Here is a 19,209-nt window from a genome sequence, read left to right as displayed (position 1 = left end):
GTATTATCTCGCATCAAAATTGAACGGAGTGCGATATATCGTTGACAGCAGTGTTCCACTGAGGGCGGCGCCACCTCCCCCTCTTGGAGGGCAGCAACCGTGATGGGCGGCGTATCCGCCGTGTTCTGAACGGTGGCCTATACAGGACGTCGATTTGCAACCTGGAGTCAGTTCTCAGCCGGACTCATCAGCAGAAGCAGAATTTTCCTGAAGTTGATTCTAGGATCCGGCAGCAAACCCGAAGAGACTTTCAAGACTTATTACGCAGGGAAAGCCTACGTAATCATAACGTTCATATATTCCCAACAATTTCAGTGCAGCCTTCTGAAGTCAATTTGTTGCGAATCACGCAAATTGCATGAACGAACATCAACTCCCCATAGAGCGTTGCAAAAACGGTTACGCCTTTTTTGTATACAAAGTGCAAACGGTCGAAGCATTTCAGCTAAGTGATCATCCACAGCGGCATGTAGCCACGTGTTCCACGCTGGCCACCATCGATGCTGACAATGACTACCCGAAAAAGTGACCGTTTTCTGCTGAAGCAACGTCCCGCATTTCTGGACACGTGAATCGCTGTAATATTAGGATTTTGGGCTCTGAAAACCCATACGACATATAAGAACACACCCGTGATAGGTCGGACAATAATGTTTGGTATGGCCTAATGCACGATATTGTCATAGGCCCATTTTTCTTTGCACAGAAAACCGTATCGGGAGTGTTTTTTTGTGAGCACGCTGCAACAGTTCCTGCTACTACTGATCGCCATCACTTTCCAGCACGATGCTGCACCCACACACCGGAATCTGAACGTGTAGAATGTTTCCTGAGAAGTGCACGAGTCGTGACGGTCCCACTGCATGGTGCCCGTGGTCTCGCGATGTCACACCGTTACATTTTCTTTTGTGTGGTTATTTCGAAGGTCACGAGTAGCAACATCCGTTAACCAAACTGCTACCCTTCGTACACGTATCGATGAAGAAGCAATACACTCACTTTACACGATTACTGGCAGCGGTGGTCACGACAATGTACGGTCGGTCGCAAGAAGACCGGGTTCCGGGCGGCCACGGGGCACTGCCGAGATGGAAGACCATCGTGTTCTGTGTATGGCTCTGGCGCATCGCCTTGAATCTGCAGCAGCAATTGGCACCACAGTGAACACGAAACTGTTTCATATCGGCTACTTCAAGGACAGCTCCGAGAAAGATGCCCTGCAGCGTGCGTTCTACTGACCCCTGGCCACCGCCACTTGAGACTTCAGTGGCATCCAGCAAGAGCTCACTGGAGGGTGTGTGGATATCATTTGTCTTTTCTGGTGAAAGCTGGTTCTGCCTCTTTGCCAGTGACGGCCGTCTGTCGATGTGGAGGGAGTCAGATGGGGGCCTGTAACCAACCTGTGTGCGTCCTACACACACTGCACCTATAGTCGGACTTGTGGTCTGGGGTGCGATTTCGTACGAAGCAAGTTTGTACGCCAATCTGGTGATTCGATCTGTTCCGCTGCCAATCTCGAACAGCGTTCCAGGAGGTCTTTCCCAACAGGGTAACGTTCGCCTATATGCCGCTGTTGTAACCCAAAATGCTCTACAGAGGGTCGACACGTTGCCTTAACCTGCTGGATCACCACGTCTACCTCCAGTGTAGCATACATGGCACATCATCGGCCGACAACTCCGGCGTCATCCACAAACAGCATTAACCGTCCCTGCATGGTCCGACGAAGTGGAACAGACACGGAACTCCTACCCACAAACTGACAACCGGCAACTGCACAACAAAACACATGCACATTTGCATGCTTTCATTCACCAGACTGGCGGTTACATCGGTGATTAATGTATAACAATGTCACATTTGCAATGGCTAGTCTCGCGCTTATATTAACCAGTGACCTTGTATGTTAATAATTTAAATATCTTACCTACACAAATATATCCCCGAAATTTCATTATTCTAAATTATTTTTTGGTGTTGCGATTTTGTTTTCCGGCAGTGAAGCTTCCAAGTTACGATTTTTTTGAAATGCTAACGGGACTTTATGGACACTGTACGCATCTAGCCGGGTGATAAAGCACAGCCAACATGCTAGTAAAGTGGTTTACCGCCGTTTCACTCTCTTCAGGGATGAGCGTAATATGTCAGCCTAAGATCATACAAATGGTATCACACCAGTTTGAACTATTTGGTGGCTCAAAATCAGATGATCTTACTAAATAGGAAGACAACAGGGGACAGTAAAATAGCAGGAAAATGAATCGCAAAATCAAAATTAACTTTTAACTCACTGAAGTACGACTGAACCGACCAGCAGGGGCATGCTCTTTGATTGTTGGAAATAAAGCCTAAGTTGACTGCGAGATAATATTAAGATGTCACTGTTAAAGTGAAAGTATATGATTAATATGAACAATACAAAAACCTGGCTCGGACATACACCCTTCTTCTCAAAGTAAAAAACTAATAAAACTAGTGAAGGTAAACTAGAAGCACACTAGAAACGGGATAAACACTACCAACCCATGGACGCGATCTGAGAGTAGCGAACTAGGAACAAGTGTGAGTCTGCACTTACTTCTTTTACCACTATGGTCCTACCCGGCGTGGAAGGCATCAGTGGCTCATTGATCAATCACAACCAGCTAATTATTTATTTGCGCTAACAGCAAAAAAAGTGTGTGAAATCTTATGGGACTTAACTGCCAAGGTCATCTGTCTCTAAGCTTACACACTACTTAACCTAAATTACCCTATGGACAAACAAACACACCCACCCATGCCCGAGGGAGGACTCGAACCTCCGCCGGGACCAGCCGCACAGTCCATGACTGCAGCGCCCGCTCTGCGGCACTAACAGCAATGCAGACTAGAATAACCCTCTTTAAAATTCTGAAGATAGCAGATATAAAATACAAAGAACTAGAGGTCATAAGGTCATCTGCAACCAGACTGGAGTTAAAAAGAGTTGAAGAACATGAAAGGGAATAAGTGGTTTGAGAAGAGGGTTAGACAGGGTTGTAGCTTATGCTCAATCTTATTCGATCTCTAAACTGACCGAGCAGTAAAGGAAACTAAAGAAAAATTTGGAAAAGGAATTCAAGGTCAGAGAGAAGACATGAAAGGTTTCGATGGCATCGTAATTCTGTAAGTGACAGCAAAATATTTGTAACAGAATTTGAACAGAATGAATAGAACCTTGAAAAGAGGTTGCAAGATGTACCTCTTGAAAAGTTGAACAAATTATCCCCAAACGAACACAAATTGTCTCCAAATCTGCAATAAAATGCCCCAGAACTTAGAACTACTTAAACCTGACCAACCTAAGGACATCACACCCATCCATGCCCGAGGCAGGATTCGAACCTGCGGCCGTAGCGGTCGCGCGGTTCCAGACTGTAGTGCCTAGAACCGCTCGGCCAGTCCAGCCGGCTAAAACTTAGTAACAATGTTACATCCATATTATAAGAAAGTGGAACTGAGTATATATACACTGATCAGCAGGAACATTAACGACCACCTACTTACGTATCGGTACAAAGCAGTGAAGGCGACTGCACCGTCACCTGGCGAGGAGTGGCTGCTAGTCAGACATGTGAACGGTGCTTGTAGTATCCGTGAGCGTGCCTGCTGCATGTAGAATGGGAAAAGCGCACGACCTATCTGAGATTGACCGAAGGCGGATTGTGGTGGCCCAGAGGTTCGGCGCGAGCATTTCAGAAACTGTACGACTTGTCGAGTGTTCGAGGAGTGCTGTGGTGAGTGTCTTCAGCACGTGGCGAAAGCAACCCTCACTGCAGATGTCGAACGTCCTACCGTGGCGGAACTAAATTCAGACTTTAATGCTAGGCAGAGTACAAGCGTGTCTGAACACACAGCGCGCCGAGCACTCCTGACGATGGGCCTCCGCAACCGACGACCCACGTATGTGCCAATGTTAACACCGACGACTACAACTGAAATGGGCACGTGACCATAGGCGGTGGACGTTGGCCCACTGGCAGAGCGTTGCATGGTCTGATGAATTCCGATACTTCCTTCATCATGTCAATGGGAGGGCGTGCATTCGTCGCCTTCCAGGACAACAGCTCCTTCACACGTGTACTGCGGGACGGAGACAAGCTGGCGGCGGCTCCATTATTCTCTGCTGAACATTCACGTGGGCATCCATGGGTTCAGTGGAACTCTGGCAAGGCACCGTGACGACCAGGGTGTGTCGTACACTGGCTCTAGACCACATACACCTCTTCATGACGATCATATTTCCCGACGGCAGTGGCATTTTTCAACAAGATAATACTCCCTGTCACAATGTGCTGCCCCCCAACTCGCCAGATCTGAACCTGATCGAACACATGTAGGATGTGATTCAACTTGGCGTCGGAGCTCATGGCCCCGTACCCGAATTTATGGGAGCTCTGACTTGTGTGTGCAGATGTGGTGCCGACTCCCTCGAGCGACCTACCAAGGCTTCATTCCTTCCATGCCAGTACGCATCGCCGCTGTTACTTGTGCCAAAGGTGAACGTACCGGCTTTTAGGTAGACGGTCGTAATGTTCTGGCTGATCAGAGTAAATTTTGTCTATCTTTATGTGAAGAGTCTCGAAATTGACAATAAATCAGTACGTATAACTGCAATGTGTTTCTCTCAAATGCTAAAATATTACTGGATTACAATAGAATGTATGTGGAGGGTTACCCAAGAATATCGGAAATATACAATTAGAATACGACAAAGACCATTCGCTTTCATGGCGTTATCAGTAATCGTATATACATTAAAAGAATGATGTATCGACAACTTGCTACATTCTGCTATAAATTGTAGCGGCGTAGCAACATGCGAGTGTCACGTGCGGTTTCTCATTTTATATTTCATTATGAAGTCACCATCAAAAATTACAGACCAAGATGAGGAAGATGGACACGGTGATGCTGAAGCCAATGCAACAATGTATAATTTTGGTTTTGGAGAGGGTCCGCCTTAAGCAACGCACAATTTTTATTCTTATGTCCCAGACATGCTTTAACTGAACTTTCTTCATCACCAGTGGGTTTTTTATGCTCCCTCTATAAAACAGGAAAAATGGCTTTTACTACCTATACGCATACAAACTTCAGGTTTTAAAACAGTATTTACATATTTCAAAAACAAAGTTTTGTCATCTGCAACCTATTGATTTCGAAATTATACTACTGGGAATATTATGATTATGGCTACCATTAACTAATTCTACGTGGAAAACTGTGTGTGTGTGTGTGTGTGTGTGTGTGTGTGTGTGTGTGTGTGTATGTATGTGTGTGTAAATTTGTGGTAAGTTCTATGGGACCAAACTGCTGAGGTCATTGGTCCCTACGCTTACACACTACTTAATCTAACTTAAACTAACTTACGCTAAGGATAACACCCCCCCCCCCCCCCCAACAAATACACACACACACACACACACACACACACACACACACACACACACACAAGAGAGGACTCGAACCCTCGAGTGTGTGTCTGTTTATTTGTTTGGAAAAGGGGGTGGGTTTTTCATGTTAATGGGTTGGTGTTGTCAGATACTTTTTTGAGGGCAGAGAACAAAATTCCACTGGAGAGAACTGTGTCTTCATTTCTTTCTTGTTTTCTTTCAATTATGGCTTTTTGTGTTTGATAGTTTTTTTTAATTTATTAGTTTTTGTGAGGGGATGCAGCTGTTGCATTCCATAATTTTCAAGTCAGTGTTGATGTTGGTTGGGCTGTATTTCATGTCCATAAGGTGTTCAGCAAATGGTGAACGACAGCTGTTACTGTGTAATGCTCCTCTGTGTTCTGTGTGTCTGGTCTTAAAGTTTCTCGTTGTCTGTCCTATATAAACTGATTTGCAACTCTGGCATGGCAGTTGCTAAACACCATATGTGTTGTTTTTTTCTGAGCTTGTGTTGGTTGCCCTTGGTTCTCTCTGTACTGAGTTGGCCATCCTATAGGATATTTTTTAGCCCTCCGCCGCACACGCACGCGCGCACACACACACACACACACACACACACACACACACACAGTTTTCCACATAGAATTAGTTAATGGTAGCCAAAATCATATTATTCCTGCTCGTAAAATTTCGAAATAAGTACGTGTTTTACATTAAGTGAAGTTCCAGATGACAAACTTCAGAAACATAACGTGAAAATACAGGAAATCCACAGCGTGTGGTAACAAGGTATATATACGGAACTTTTTCTGTTTTTTGAAATATATAAATAGTGTCTTAAAAGCTCAGTTTTTATTTCTGTACAAGTAGTAGAAAACATTTTTCCTGTTTTATAGAAAGATAGTAAAAAACCCACTGATGACACTGAAACGCCAGGAAAACATGCCTGAAAAATAAAAATAAAAATTGTGTTTTTCTCGAGGCGGACCCTCTTCAAAAACAAATTTATTTGTAAGAAAATAAGGAGAGAAGAGCGTAAACCTCACGACGATTAAAACAAACAATGAATGTATGAACATAGAAGACGGAGATATTAGAGGAGGAGGAGGAGGAGGAGAAGAAGAAGAAGAGTATGATTATGATGATAATGACGTCACTCAAACAGACAAAGCTATCTGGGGAAAACTTTGTACGTTGGTTATACAGGCTGTAAGTCTAGCCAAGCATGCAATAGTGGCGGGGGATAGAGAATTTGAAAGATTAGCTTGTTCAATGGGACCACTATTCTTAAAAAACTTCATAATCTGATTAGTATTCATCAAACGATATAGACAAGTGTGAAAAATATTACGTATGACTGATGAACATAAGAAAGCCCATGCAATGACTGATGAACATAAGAAAGCCCATGCATTAGTAGCAAAATGCCCAAACAGAGTGAAATTTAAAAAAAAAAAAAAATTAAACGAATGTTACAGGGCGGTTCGACACAAACATTATAGACATTCAGCATACGAAAAGTAGCAATCGAATTTCACAATTCATCTACTACGACGACGATCGCAACGAAATAGTTGAACGATTACAACTGCTCACATCAAACAACCACTGCGAAGAATACATTGCTTTGGAGTGAAATGATTTCAATAATTTCAGAACTATGAGACAGATGTACTACAGAATCAGTATAGAGAAGTTTATTCCATTTGCAGCGGCTCCTAGTACGGTTTATCTTGAGTAACGTCTGGCCGCACTGCCAGTAAACACAGCGAACAGCGCACGCGCAGGAGATCCACTCTGCGATTTTCGGCAGAATGCGTCTGAGTACGGCACCATCTATTTTCAAATGACGGGTCACGTGTGATTTCCGCGCCTGCGCATTCTCCGTGCACGTGTTGTAGAAAAGGGGCGTCGACGTGCGAATACCGTCGGTAGTACCTCGCCACCAGCAAGGTTCAACCACCTGAGGATGTCGGACAGTTCCTCCGAGGAAATATTGTGGACTTTGCACAACGTTATCCGGCGGCGAACCCGTAAAGACTATTTACAACATACGCGCCGGAAAAGCTTGAAGAGTCACAAGATAGAAAATGTCAGATGCCTAATCCATGAAGTGAAGGAGGAGGAGAAGAAACTACACTACTGGCCATTAAAATTGCTATACCACGAAGATGACGTGCTACAGGCGTGAAATTTAACCGACAGGAAGAAGGTGCTGTGATATGCAAATGATTAGCTGTTCAGGGCATTCACACAAGGCTGGCGCCGGTGGTGACACCTACAACGTCTTGACATGAGGAAAGTTTCCAACCGATTTCTCATACACAAACAGCAGATGACCGGCGTTGCCTGGTGAAACGTCGTTGTGATGCCTCGTGTAAGGAGGAGAAATGCGTATCATCACGTTTCCGACTTTGATAAAGGTCGGATTGTAGCCTATCGCAATTGCGGTTTATCGTATAGCGGCATTACTGCTCGCGTTGGTCGAGACCCAATGACTGTTAGCAGAATATGGAATCGGTGGGTTCAGGTAGGTAATACGGAACGCCGTGCTGGATCCCAACGGCCTCGTATCACTAGCAGTCGAGATGACAGGCACCTTATCCGCATGGCTGTAACGGATCGTGCAGCCACGTCTCGTTCCCTGAGTCAACAGATGGGGACATTTGCGAGACAACAACCATCTGCACGAACAGTTCGACGACGTTTGCAGCAACATGTTCTATCAGCTCGGAGACCATGACTGCGGTTACCCTTGACGCTGCATCACAGACAGGAGCGCCTGCGATGGTGTACTCAACGACGAACCTGGGTGCACGAATGGCAAAACGTCATTTTTTCGGATGAATCCAGGTTCTGTTTACAGCATCATGATGGTCGCATCCGTCACGGTCACCTCTTGTTCGTATTGACGGCACTTTGATCACTGGACGTTACATTTCAGATGTGTTACGACTCGTGGCTCTACCCTTCATTCGATCCCTGCGAAACCTTACATTTCAGCAGGATAATGCACGACCGCATGTTGCAGTTCCTGTACGGCCCTTTCTGGATACAGAAAATGTTCGACTGCTGCCCTGGCCAGCACATTCTCCAAATCTCTCAGCAATTGAAAACGTGTGGTCAATTGTGGCCGAGCAACTCGCTCGTCACTATACGCTAGTCACTACTCTTGATGAACTGTGGTATCGTGTTGAAGCTGCATGGGCAGCTGTACCTGTACACGCCATCCGAGCTCTGTTTGACTCAATCCCCGAGCGAATAACGACCAGAGGTGGTTGTTCTGCTTACTGATTTCTCAGGATCTATGCACCCAAATTGCGTGAAAATGTAATCACATGTCCGTTCTAGTATATCTGTCCAATGAATACCCGTTTATCATCTGCATTTCTTCTTGGTGTAGCAATTTTACTGGCCAGTAGTGTATAAAGCTGGCAGCGGCCCGCTGTGCAGAAAAGCAGTCGGCGATTCGCGCTGAACACGTCGCCGCTGAAATCTCGTCGGGAGCCACATTGATTCGACATGTGAACTGCACTGTTTCTCCACATGAGCTAAGCCGTTGCTATGTTTGTTGCATATTCCACTTTCATAACTGCCGCTACGCACTTGCTACGTTACTCTCTAGGTGATTAGCTCCTGAAACGCAATAGATATTGTGCGTGCGTGTGTGTGGTGATGCCGTCGCCCCCCGCCCCCCCCCCCCTTCCCTTATACTTTTCCGAAACGATTCAGTGCCTATATTGCGTTACAGCAATGCAGTCTTGTTTTCAAGTACTATCGAGTGCCATTACGAAACTACAGGGTTCCATTTTAAAAACCACACTTGTCTGAATATCTGTATTGTTATAAGAGTTAATAGGATTAAACATACAATAAAATTATGTTCCATTCCGAGTACAGTCATTTGGTGAACACCCTCATATTCAACATCTTGAATATTTCAACATGAGAGAGAGAGAGACACTCACCAAAGATCTCGCCTCCGCTGGCGTACTCCGTCACGAGGTAGATCATCTTCTCCGTCTCCATCACCTGGTACAGTCTTATGATGTGCGGGTGCCGCAGCTTCCTCATTATCTGGATCTCGCGGAAAATCTTCTTCAGATTCTCCTCGTCCAGTTTCGTCTTGTCGATTATTTTTATCGCAACCTGCAACAAGAAGGCAGAGCTGTAAGAGGCTGCGACGCTGGGCAGAACTGCTGTCGGCCCGTCCCGACTACACGCGACCGGTGGCGACAGCTGTGCAGTTGCGTTCTCCGTTAAGATGCACCACTGAGCATCGTAACAGCCTCAGCAATGTCCTATGCAAGTTCACAGTTACGATAGCTTCACATATTCCACAAAAAAACGTACCTAACTGTGGATCACGGCATGTAAGAACAACAACAATTGTTATTATTATCATCTGTTTTATGGCCTTCACTGGACCACTCTAGTCAAAAATACAAAGTTGTAAACAAGTTGTTACACAGGGATACAATTTGGCTCAACAATAACTTAATATGATATTTAGGTAATATAATTATTAGAGTCTATTCTTATATGAAAGGTGTTTTGCTCTTCTGTCTGCCCAATACTTCTTCATTCTTTCAGATATCTTCATTCTTTCTTTCTTTCTTCATCTGAGACCACTCTTCCTGTACTCCTTTTATTGATATTCATTTGTAGTCTGGTTTGCGGGTCTTGCAGTATTCTGGTTTTCTCTGTCTTGTTTTTTAGGTCATCTACTGTAATTTTGAGTTCTTTTATATCTTCCTTAATTTCTGTGATCCATTTAATGTCGCTCTTGCTACCCCACAATTTTTGTATTATTTTTTTACTAATTCTGTTTTCTGGAGTTCTCAACAGATGTCCAAAGAATGAGATGCGTTTCTTCCTGATTGTGCTCATGACTGGTTCTATTTTCTTATATACTGTTTCATTTGATGCTATTCTCCAATGTCCATTTATTTTATACTGTTTATTTATACATGTCCTAATTATTCTTCTTTCTATTTTTAGTATTCTGTCAATTTCTACTGTATTAGTTGTTTTGAAGATGGTTTCAGCTGTATACGTTATTTCTGGTTGTGTAACTGTCTCATAGTGTTTTAATTTTGCATCTATAGATAGGCTTTTTTTGTTGTATGTAGTTTTGGTAATGTAATTTGCGTAGTTCAGTTTTTTTATTCTATTCTGCCATGATGGCTTCTCATTTAGATTGTATGTTATTATTTCGCCTAAATATTTAAATTTATCAACAATTTTGATTTCCTGTTCTCCTATTGTAATTTTGTTTGCAAGTGGTGGGTCAGTTAGCATAATCTCTTCTTATTATTACATCTCTCCTCCTCGTCCTCCTCCTCCTCCTCTTTGTTGTTGTTGTTGTTGTTGTTGTCTACTTTAATCCATTCTTATGCTATCGCTCCATTCATTTCTACATTCCCTGATTTATTAATTTGATTTTTAGGTCTCATACTCTTGTAACATTGTTGTGGTCTTACTACATCAAATACTCTATAGCCTACTACTCTTCTTAAAGACCTCATTTCACAGCTTATATTCTTCGCTCAATTTCAGCTGCTATTGTCCAAGTCTCACTGTCATAATGTACGGGTGGTACTTCTGATCGTTTGTAGAACTTTATTTGGATTAGTTTCCTTAGCTTTTTATTCAGTGGTCTGCATACGTTCCCACCGATATAAAAGAATATTTAGATTTTTTCATTACGTCTTTTCGTTTCTGAAGGTGATGGTATTTCTCACGAAGTTGACTTCATTCACGCTCTCTATTTACTGGTCGTTTATTGTAATACTACTTCGGACCGGACTCTGGACGGCTTATGTTTTCTTTCGGCTCTAAATCGTTAATTTATGGCTCTTGTCAAGCTAATTTAAAAATTGCTTTTTGAAGACTGTCCTCTGTCAGGTGTAAAAACTTGTTCATTATGAAAGAGTGTTCTTATTAGATAATTTCGTTGGTTAAATCTATGGGTATGAGATTTATTTCTTTCAGCCTTTGCTGAACGTCCTGACATTGATATTAAAAAGCATCGGAGACAAACTGCATCCTTGTCATGAGCTTAAATTTGTTGGTGCTTGTTTTCCAGCATTAGCATTACTACATCTGTTGGATTACTTTAATTAAGTGATGTGTTATGCCTCTTATATCTAGCATTTCCCACAGTATTCTCCCATCTACACTGCCAAAGGCTTTCACATTGTCAATAAATAGCAGATGTGCTTCTCTGTTAAATTCTGTATGCTATTCGATTATGTCTCTGATGACAAATCTGTTGTCACAACAGCACATACCCACCCCGAACCCAGTTTGCTCAAGCAACGAGATAGTTTCTAAAAGTACTGCTAGTATTTGTGTTATTACCTTTGAAAATGTTTTATATTAAGTGTTGAGTAAAGAAATGTTCAACAATTGTTATAGACTCCAACTGTCATCTATAGCTGACTGCTAGCCTCCGGCTGTGATTCTAAGGTTACTATCTACTCAATGGGTATCACATACTACTGCAATTCATTCCTTCGTGTCTGTCTGTTTTTCTACCATTTCTCAGTGACACTATTAGTGTGCTGCTCGATTGTCAAAAACACGCACATCAAAGATTTTTTTCAATAGTAGGGTAAGAACTTCAAAAGTATGCATAAGATTACAAGAGCAAATACTGCCACAGTCGTACATTTATCTTCTTCACGTAATGAGAACGTATGCAAACATGTGACAGCGCATCGTTATAGTGCTGCCAAAGACCTACCAGTAGACAGTTTCGACGCCAGATGTCAGGCATGTAACACTAACAGGCGACAGTCAAGAAGTTTCAAAAGGGACTATGTCACTGAAGGTTTCATCGATATCTGTGATTGACAACTAATTAATCTTTATACAAAAGCAAACATGTAGCTTAATACAATGTCACACTTTTGTATCTCCCTCTCTCTTGTCTGTAAGCTATCGCTGGAGTATTGTATCTGCTAAGAGATCAATTACAATTATTGACCGACTCACCTTAATCCATATAATGTTGCGTAAAATAGCATTTGTAAGGAAAAAGTCGGGGATTATTAAATACTAACTGATTTTGTAATGAAAAACAGAGAAGAAAAATGCAAAGAAGGAATCTCATTATAGTTGCCCTGTTCAACATATTAAAAAAAAAAAAAAAATTCGTTCCTACTGGGAGCAGAAATTTATTTATTTTTAAAATTATTAACTCCCTTGCAATTAGTCACTGGTGAAGTATCTCGTCTAGAAGTGACAGCTATACGCACTTATAGTTTCAACTGACGTACATAGGCCGGCCGGAGTGGCCGAGCGGTTAAAGGCGCTACAGTCTGCAACCGCACGACCGCTACGGTCGCGGGTTCGAATCCTGCCTCGGGCATGGATGTGTGTGATGTCCTTAGGTTAGTTAGGTTTAAGTAGTTCTAAGTTCTAGGGGACTGATTACCTCAGGAGTTAAGTCCCATAGTGCTCAGAGCCATTTTTGACGTACATAGAAACGAAATAGACTACACTAATATTTTTTCCATCAAAATTTACTCTGACCAACGTGACGAAAGTGTGACCAGCCGGACTATTCTACGGAATCCTTATAGCTAATTCTACAAACAAGCTGGCGGAACATCAGCTCAGCATAAGAGGTGACCAGAGACCTTTTTCTTCACGCTCTCTTTCCTTTAAGACCCACTAACGTCCGTCGTGGTATGTGTTTAAATATACCACACACAATAGATGCTTTGTTTGCTTAGTTATCTGGAGATATTTTCCTGTTAACTTTATCACTATAAGTTGGCAGGTGTTGTTACAACAATTACTGTCAAAGCACATTTCTCTTAATAGCTTCACACAATTTTGGCACGGCCTTGGGACCACAAGCTATTATTTTAATATTCATTATTCGAACGTCTGGTTAAGGATTCGCAAATGACTTAGACCAGAAAGGTCGTGAGACCACATTCGTGCTCTAGCCGGTAAGTGCCCGATAAACGACTAGCTGTCCGTCGCGTTGTTGTTAGTCGCACAGCTCAGTACTTGGAAACCAAACAGCGGCGGCGTTGTCGTAATTTGCTCTACCTTCTGCAGCCGATAATGAGTAATACTCTCTTTTGAAACTTCCTGACAGAGTAAAACTGTGTGCCGGGCCGAGACTCGAACTCGGGACCTTTGCCTTTCGCGGACAAGTGCTCTAGCAACTGAGCGACCCAAGCACGACTCACGACGCGTCCTCACAGCTTCAATTCTGCCAGTTTCTCGTCTCCTACCTTCCAAACTTCACAGAAGCTCTTCCGCGAATCTTGCGGAACTAGCACTCCTGGCAGAAAGGATATTGCGGAAACATGGCTCAGCCACAGCCTAGGGGATGTCTCATTCTCAATACTCTCTTTTATGAAACACAATGTAACAAAATAATCCTCCCACCCCCAAACGTTTGCTCGTAGAGCGCTGTACAAGGACCGCCCTTTAAATTTTTACAAAAAAAAACTAAATATTTTGGCAGTCGTTTTCGCCATTAAAATTTATTCACTTTAGCACGTTTTCTAACCTACTGTGGGAAGATTTTTTCTACTCTGATGATGCGACCTCAATACACGAGTTTGCACTCTTCAACAGCTACCCAACATGGCGACAAATCGCTGTCCACGCACTTTTGTTTCTCAACCGTGAACATAGAGAAGTAATTAGGCGATAAGTCAGATGAATGCCGGATGTCAGAGACCAACCGCATGTTTCTCCCTGTCAGGTAACCAAGTTTTCAGATTTTTTTTTCAAATTTAATCGATTTCTTGTGGGAATACAAACAGCAGTAAGCCGTTCAGCATTATCTGTTCATAGGTCCGCTATGCAGTTGGATCTTCTAAAGAAACTGGCACAACATGTACGGTATATCGTAGCCAGTGCTTTCTTCGAAGTCCTTAGGGAATGATGAACCACTTCTCCTGCCTTCGGTTCGCCTTGGAACGTTGCTTGCTACTTGTTTCCTGCTCGTACGGATACATCGAATATGTGCAGCTGCAGAACCAATGTCATGCGGCCGAATATTACACGCGTTTGCACCGTTGTGAGAGTATTATCACGGAAACAAAAACGGCTAGGGTGATAAACTGAACAGATATTGACAGTGATACTCTGTAATGAATCACCAGAGATCACGGATTATGCTCTGAAAGAAAACGTTGTGAGCAACTAGATGGTAACGGTATGGTCCTCCTTTGCAACGCAATATGACGGCTATTCCGCGTGGCATTGCAGGTCGGTGGTTTGTGCTGACAGATCTGATGATAAATACCGGCCCAGTTGTGTGCCACCGGGCTCCGACTGCGCGAATTCCGCGGCCAAGACTTCGATGCAAACTCACTGTCATGTAGCACTACCCTGGCTGTGACACGAACTGTTATGCCGCTGGAAGATGCAATCGCCGTCGGGGAAAACATCAGTGCATGAAGCGATGCAGGTGATCCGCAATAATATTCACGTACTCCGCAGATATCATTGTCCCTTCGATTACTACCACAGGTTCCATGCAAGCGCAAGAGAATGTCCTCCCACAGCATAGTACAGGGTGTTTCAAAAAGGACTTTACAACTTTGAAAAATCATACAAGCCTCATAGTATCTACAGAGGTGATTGTAGTGTCAATTTGTTGGTAAATACAAGTTTTGTCTCGCGTTGTTTTCTAGTGCCAAATCGCACCGTAAGGAGCGCTAGCGGCAGTTGCGTTAAAGATTGCTGCCTTCACTGGACCTGAGCGTAACAGCTGTGTGTTTTGGTCAGAAGAATCGAAATCGGCGACAACAGTTCAGCGTAATTTCTGTACCAAGTACGCTAGACATCCTTCTAGTGGGCCTACAGTTTTTGTCCACTGAGAAAGAACAAAGTGCACGGCCCCTTTTTTTCCGTGAGAGAACCATCCACGGGATAGTGTGCCTGGATACGTTACAACAATTTTTTATACCACAGATCAATGAGGATGACCAAGAACGAAATGTTTACTTCTTGCAAGATGGAGCACCACCGCACTACCTGGCTGACGTCCGGGACTTTCTCAGTGACCTCTTTCCAGGTCAATGGATTGGCCGTGATGCGCCAGTTGCATGGCGTCCACGTTTCCCAGACCTGACACAACTCGATATTTTTTTTTATGGGGATTCATCAAGGATATCGTGTTTGTACCTCCTGTGCCGGCTTCTCTACAAGAACTTCGAGCAAGAATTTACGAAGCCGCTGAGCAAGTTACACCTGCAATGCTACAGTGCGTTTGGGTAGAAATTGACTTCAGATGGGATGCGTGCAGGGTAACCAACAGAAGCCACATGCGACATCTTTAGTTAAAGGTTTGAAAAGCTTGATTTGTTCCCCTTCAAAATAATACTAAACCCCAAGCTCTAGATCTTCTTTCAATAAATTTATATGAATTTTTAAAGTTGTAAAGTCCTTTTTGAAACACCCTGTAACTGCTGCCACGAGCCTGGGTTCGTGGCGCGCTGTACTTTTCGAGCAGCCATTCGCGTCGATGACGATGTACCCGGAAATGACCATCGACCTGGTTGGTACCTGTAACAAGTGTTTCGTGCGACGAGGCGACATTTATGCACAGCCCAATCTCGAGGAGCCCGTGTCCACCGTAGTGTAATTGTAAATGTCGTAGAGTGAATTTGGGAACACGTGCCGTAAAATGGGGTTACTTTTGTGACAGTTTTTAAAGTTTTGCTCGCATGGGGCGGACAGTGTAAATTATGAAGTTTAATAAGTAATACCAAGAAGTTGCTGAAACCTTCCACTATGTGGCGATATGTTATACAAATAAACATGTTCGACAGGAAACCATTACACGGCTGTTACAAGTTGTCAGAAAGTTACCCCACCCGGTGCGGCTACTATGTGACAAGCTTTGTTTTTGCTTCGAAATGCATGGAAATTGAACAATGACACAAAGTTACCCCATCAAATGTTTATTTAAAGCAATATACAAAACATTGATTTATTGTTTGATAACATAAAGAATTTACAAAGGTACCTACTTAATCTAAAAATAAATCTGTAATAGCAAAAAGACCTCGCTTTCCTACTGGTGTTGGAGGTGCTATTTTATACAGAACTTCCTCCACTGAATAATAAATGCAATCATCTCGTTCTGGCCACTTCCAGTATACTTTTGACCTTTCCATGACGCTTACCATGTAGCCTCCTGGTTTGGTATCAGTCACTCTTCCGGGGACCATTTCCCTTTCCAAGTTCACTACCACAAAGTCATCAAGTTTGAATGTGCATTCAGGGGTCTTCTTAGCGCCCCTTTTCAAGTGGTGGACGTGTCTTGTGTCTCGATGTAACTTATCAGGAGTCGAAGATGCATCTCTGTTTTATGGCTAATCTGATGAACTGTCACTAAGTAACCCCTTAACATGCTGATTTTTACGGTTGTATAATTATACTGCTTACAAAAACATTACAATTAACGTCAAATCACGCCATAATGTAGCCAACACATTAACAATCAGGCGTACACACCTGTTTTCTGCAGTTCTTTCACATGAACGGCTCCGGCATACGAAGTTTACAACAATTCAAACAATGGCTCCGAAGCAGGTTTCAATACGAACGCACTGCCGACGAACAAAAGAGGCGTGGGAAATTCAGCCGGCTGCTGCAAGATGATGCAGCACTACACGCAATCCGCTGGAGCTAATCTTTGGTTTTTAGACATCTTGGACGCAGCGGGAGAATCGAAATAAGAGAAAATGATCGTATGTCACAAAGTAGCCCCTACAGTCACAAAGTAACCCCATTTTACGATAGCCGCTGTTCGACAACGGGCGCTGAACAGTGTGTACAGAAACACTGGTGTCTGCACCAGCACTGTACTCTGTCGCCAGCTGTGTCACACGTCGCCGCCTATTCCGCTTTACAGAGCGAACAAGCTCCCTCGTCCTGTGACGAGGTGTGGACGTCCGCCATCTGGTCGCCTACTGGTGGTCTGGCAGTCCTCCAGTGGCTCGCCAACAGCCGACCAGCTTCGCCCTTTTCCGGCGAACGGGGCGTAATAACCTGCTCCTCGGCAGTGTCGCTCACGTCAGTGGATTTCCCCATTTGCGGACTGCCTCTTCGCTAGAACGGTTCCCCATTCGCCTCTGCTCCGCTCAGTAATTCTCTCGTTACTGCGTCCCGCGCTCGCAACGCCACCACGCGACGCTCAGTCTCATCAACAACAACAGTCCCGTCACATGGGCTCGTGATGTGCCCGACGCTACCTCCTCTTCCGCTTACGTCTTCCCAATAAAAACGACATCTCAACTTCTGCTCGGAAGGAAATCTTGAATCCAAATGCACAGCTGCTCTAGTACTAGCTGAGCTCGGATTTTATTTACTGGGTGACGGTTTCAGAGGTGTCTAACAAGGGAACCTCCTCATCGCACCCCCTTCAGATTTAGTTACAAGTCGGCACAGTGGATAGGCCTTGAAAAACTGGACACAGATCAATCGAGAAAACAGGAAGAAGTTGTGTGGAACTATGAAAAAAATAAGCAAAATATACAAACTGAGTAGTCCATGCAGAAGATAGGCAACATCAAACATAATTTGAGGTTAAGGGCGCCGTGGTCCCGTGGTTAGCGTCAGCAGCTGCGGAACAAGAGGTCCTTGGTTCAAGTCTTCCTTCGAGTGGAAAGTTTACTTTCTTTACTTTTGCAGAGTTATGATCTGTCCGTTCGTTCATTGACGTCTCTGTTCACTGTAATAAGTTTAGTGTCTGTGGTTTGCGACCGCACCGCAAAACCGTGCGATTAGTAGACGAAAGGACGTGCCTCTCCAATGGGAACCGAAAACATTTGATCGCAAGGTCTTAGGTCAATCGATTCCTCCACAGGAAAACACGTCTGATATAGTCTATAGAACACTGGTGACGGCATGTGCGTCACATGACAGGAATATGTTGTCGACCCACCTAACTCGTACACTTGCCGAATGGGTAAAAAGATTCTTCTACCTTGCCCGATTTAGGTTTTTTTGTGGATGTGATATTCACTCCCAAAAAGTGATGAAAACATAAGAGTTTGTCACATAAACTGCAACAAATGAATGCAACAGTTTCACAGTCGCACAGTTTTCCCTGTGCTCCGTCAAAACATATGTTTTTAACGTTTTCAAATTTTTCCGTGTGTAGACCGTCAAATCCTGCATATGTCCAAGCAAATATGAATATGTCCTGGAATTTTGGAGAGCGAAATTGATTGTGTGTGAGTGCCTGAGCTTTGATAATTGTTTGAAAATAAAAAATTAAACTTTTCACTCCAGGGAAGACTTGAACCAAGGACCTCTCGTTACGCAGCTGCTCACGCTAACCACGGGACCACGGCGCTCCTGAGCTCACATTATCCTTGATGTTGCCTATCTTGCGCATGGACTACTCAGTTTGTATATTTTGCTTATTTTTTCAGAGTTCTACACAACTTCTTCCTGTATTCTCGATTGATCTGTGTTCAGTTTTTCAAGGCCTATCCACTGTGCCAACTTATAACTAAATCTGAGGGGGGTGCGATGGGGAGGTTCCCTTGTGAGGTCTGTCAGACACTCCACGACGTTGGGGTCCGCAGTTTACAGCCTTGTGCATTTCGTGAAGGGAAAGACGTCTGCTGTGTTTCACAACGTCGGTGACCGCGGAATCCGTGTAGATTCCCACTGGAGAGGCCGCCACAACACATGTTCGACGACTGTAGAGCAGTGTGCGATTTGCAGGGGGGGGGGGGGGGGATGGGAGGGATTTGCCCCCCTCCCCTCCACTGCATCAGACCGTCCCCTCCTCTGG

At 43.9% G+C, this 19,209-nt stretch overlaps 1 protein-coding gene across 1 annotated transcript in view; it reads right to left on the bottom strand.

Moving 5' to 3' along the window:
- Nucleotides 1–19,209, bottom strand: part of LOC126418703 (serine/threonine-protein kinase SIK3) — a 496,441-nt gene that overhangs the window by 152,503 nt on the left and 324,729 nt on the right. The window contains 1 exon segment of the mRNA XM_050085601.1: nt 9,386–9,566. Within this exon segment, the coding sequence (XP_049941558.1) occupies nt 9,386–9,566 (181 nt within the window).

The sequence above is a fragment of the Schistocerca serialis genome, chromosome 9, assembly GCF_023864345.2.
Source record: "Schistocerca serialis cubense isolate TAMUIC-IGC-003099 chromosome 9, iqSchSeri2.2, whole genome shotgun sequence".
Classification (NCBI taxonomy): Eukaryota; Metazoa; Arthropoda; class Insecta; order Orthoptera; family Acrididae; genus Schistocerca; species Schistocerca serialis.
This window is presented reverse-complemented; position numbering and strand designations above follow the sequence as displayed.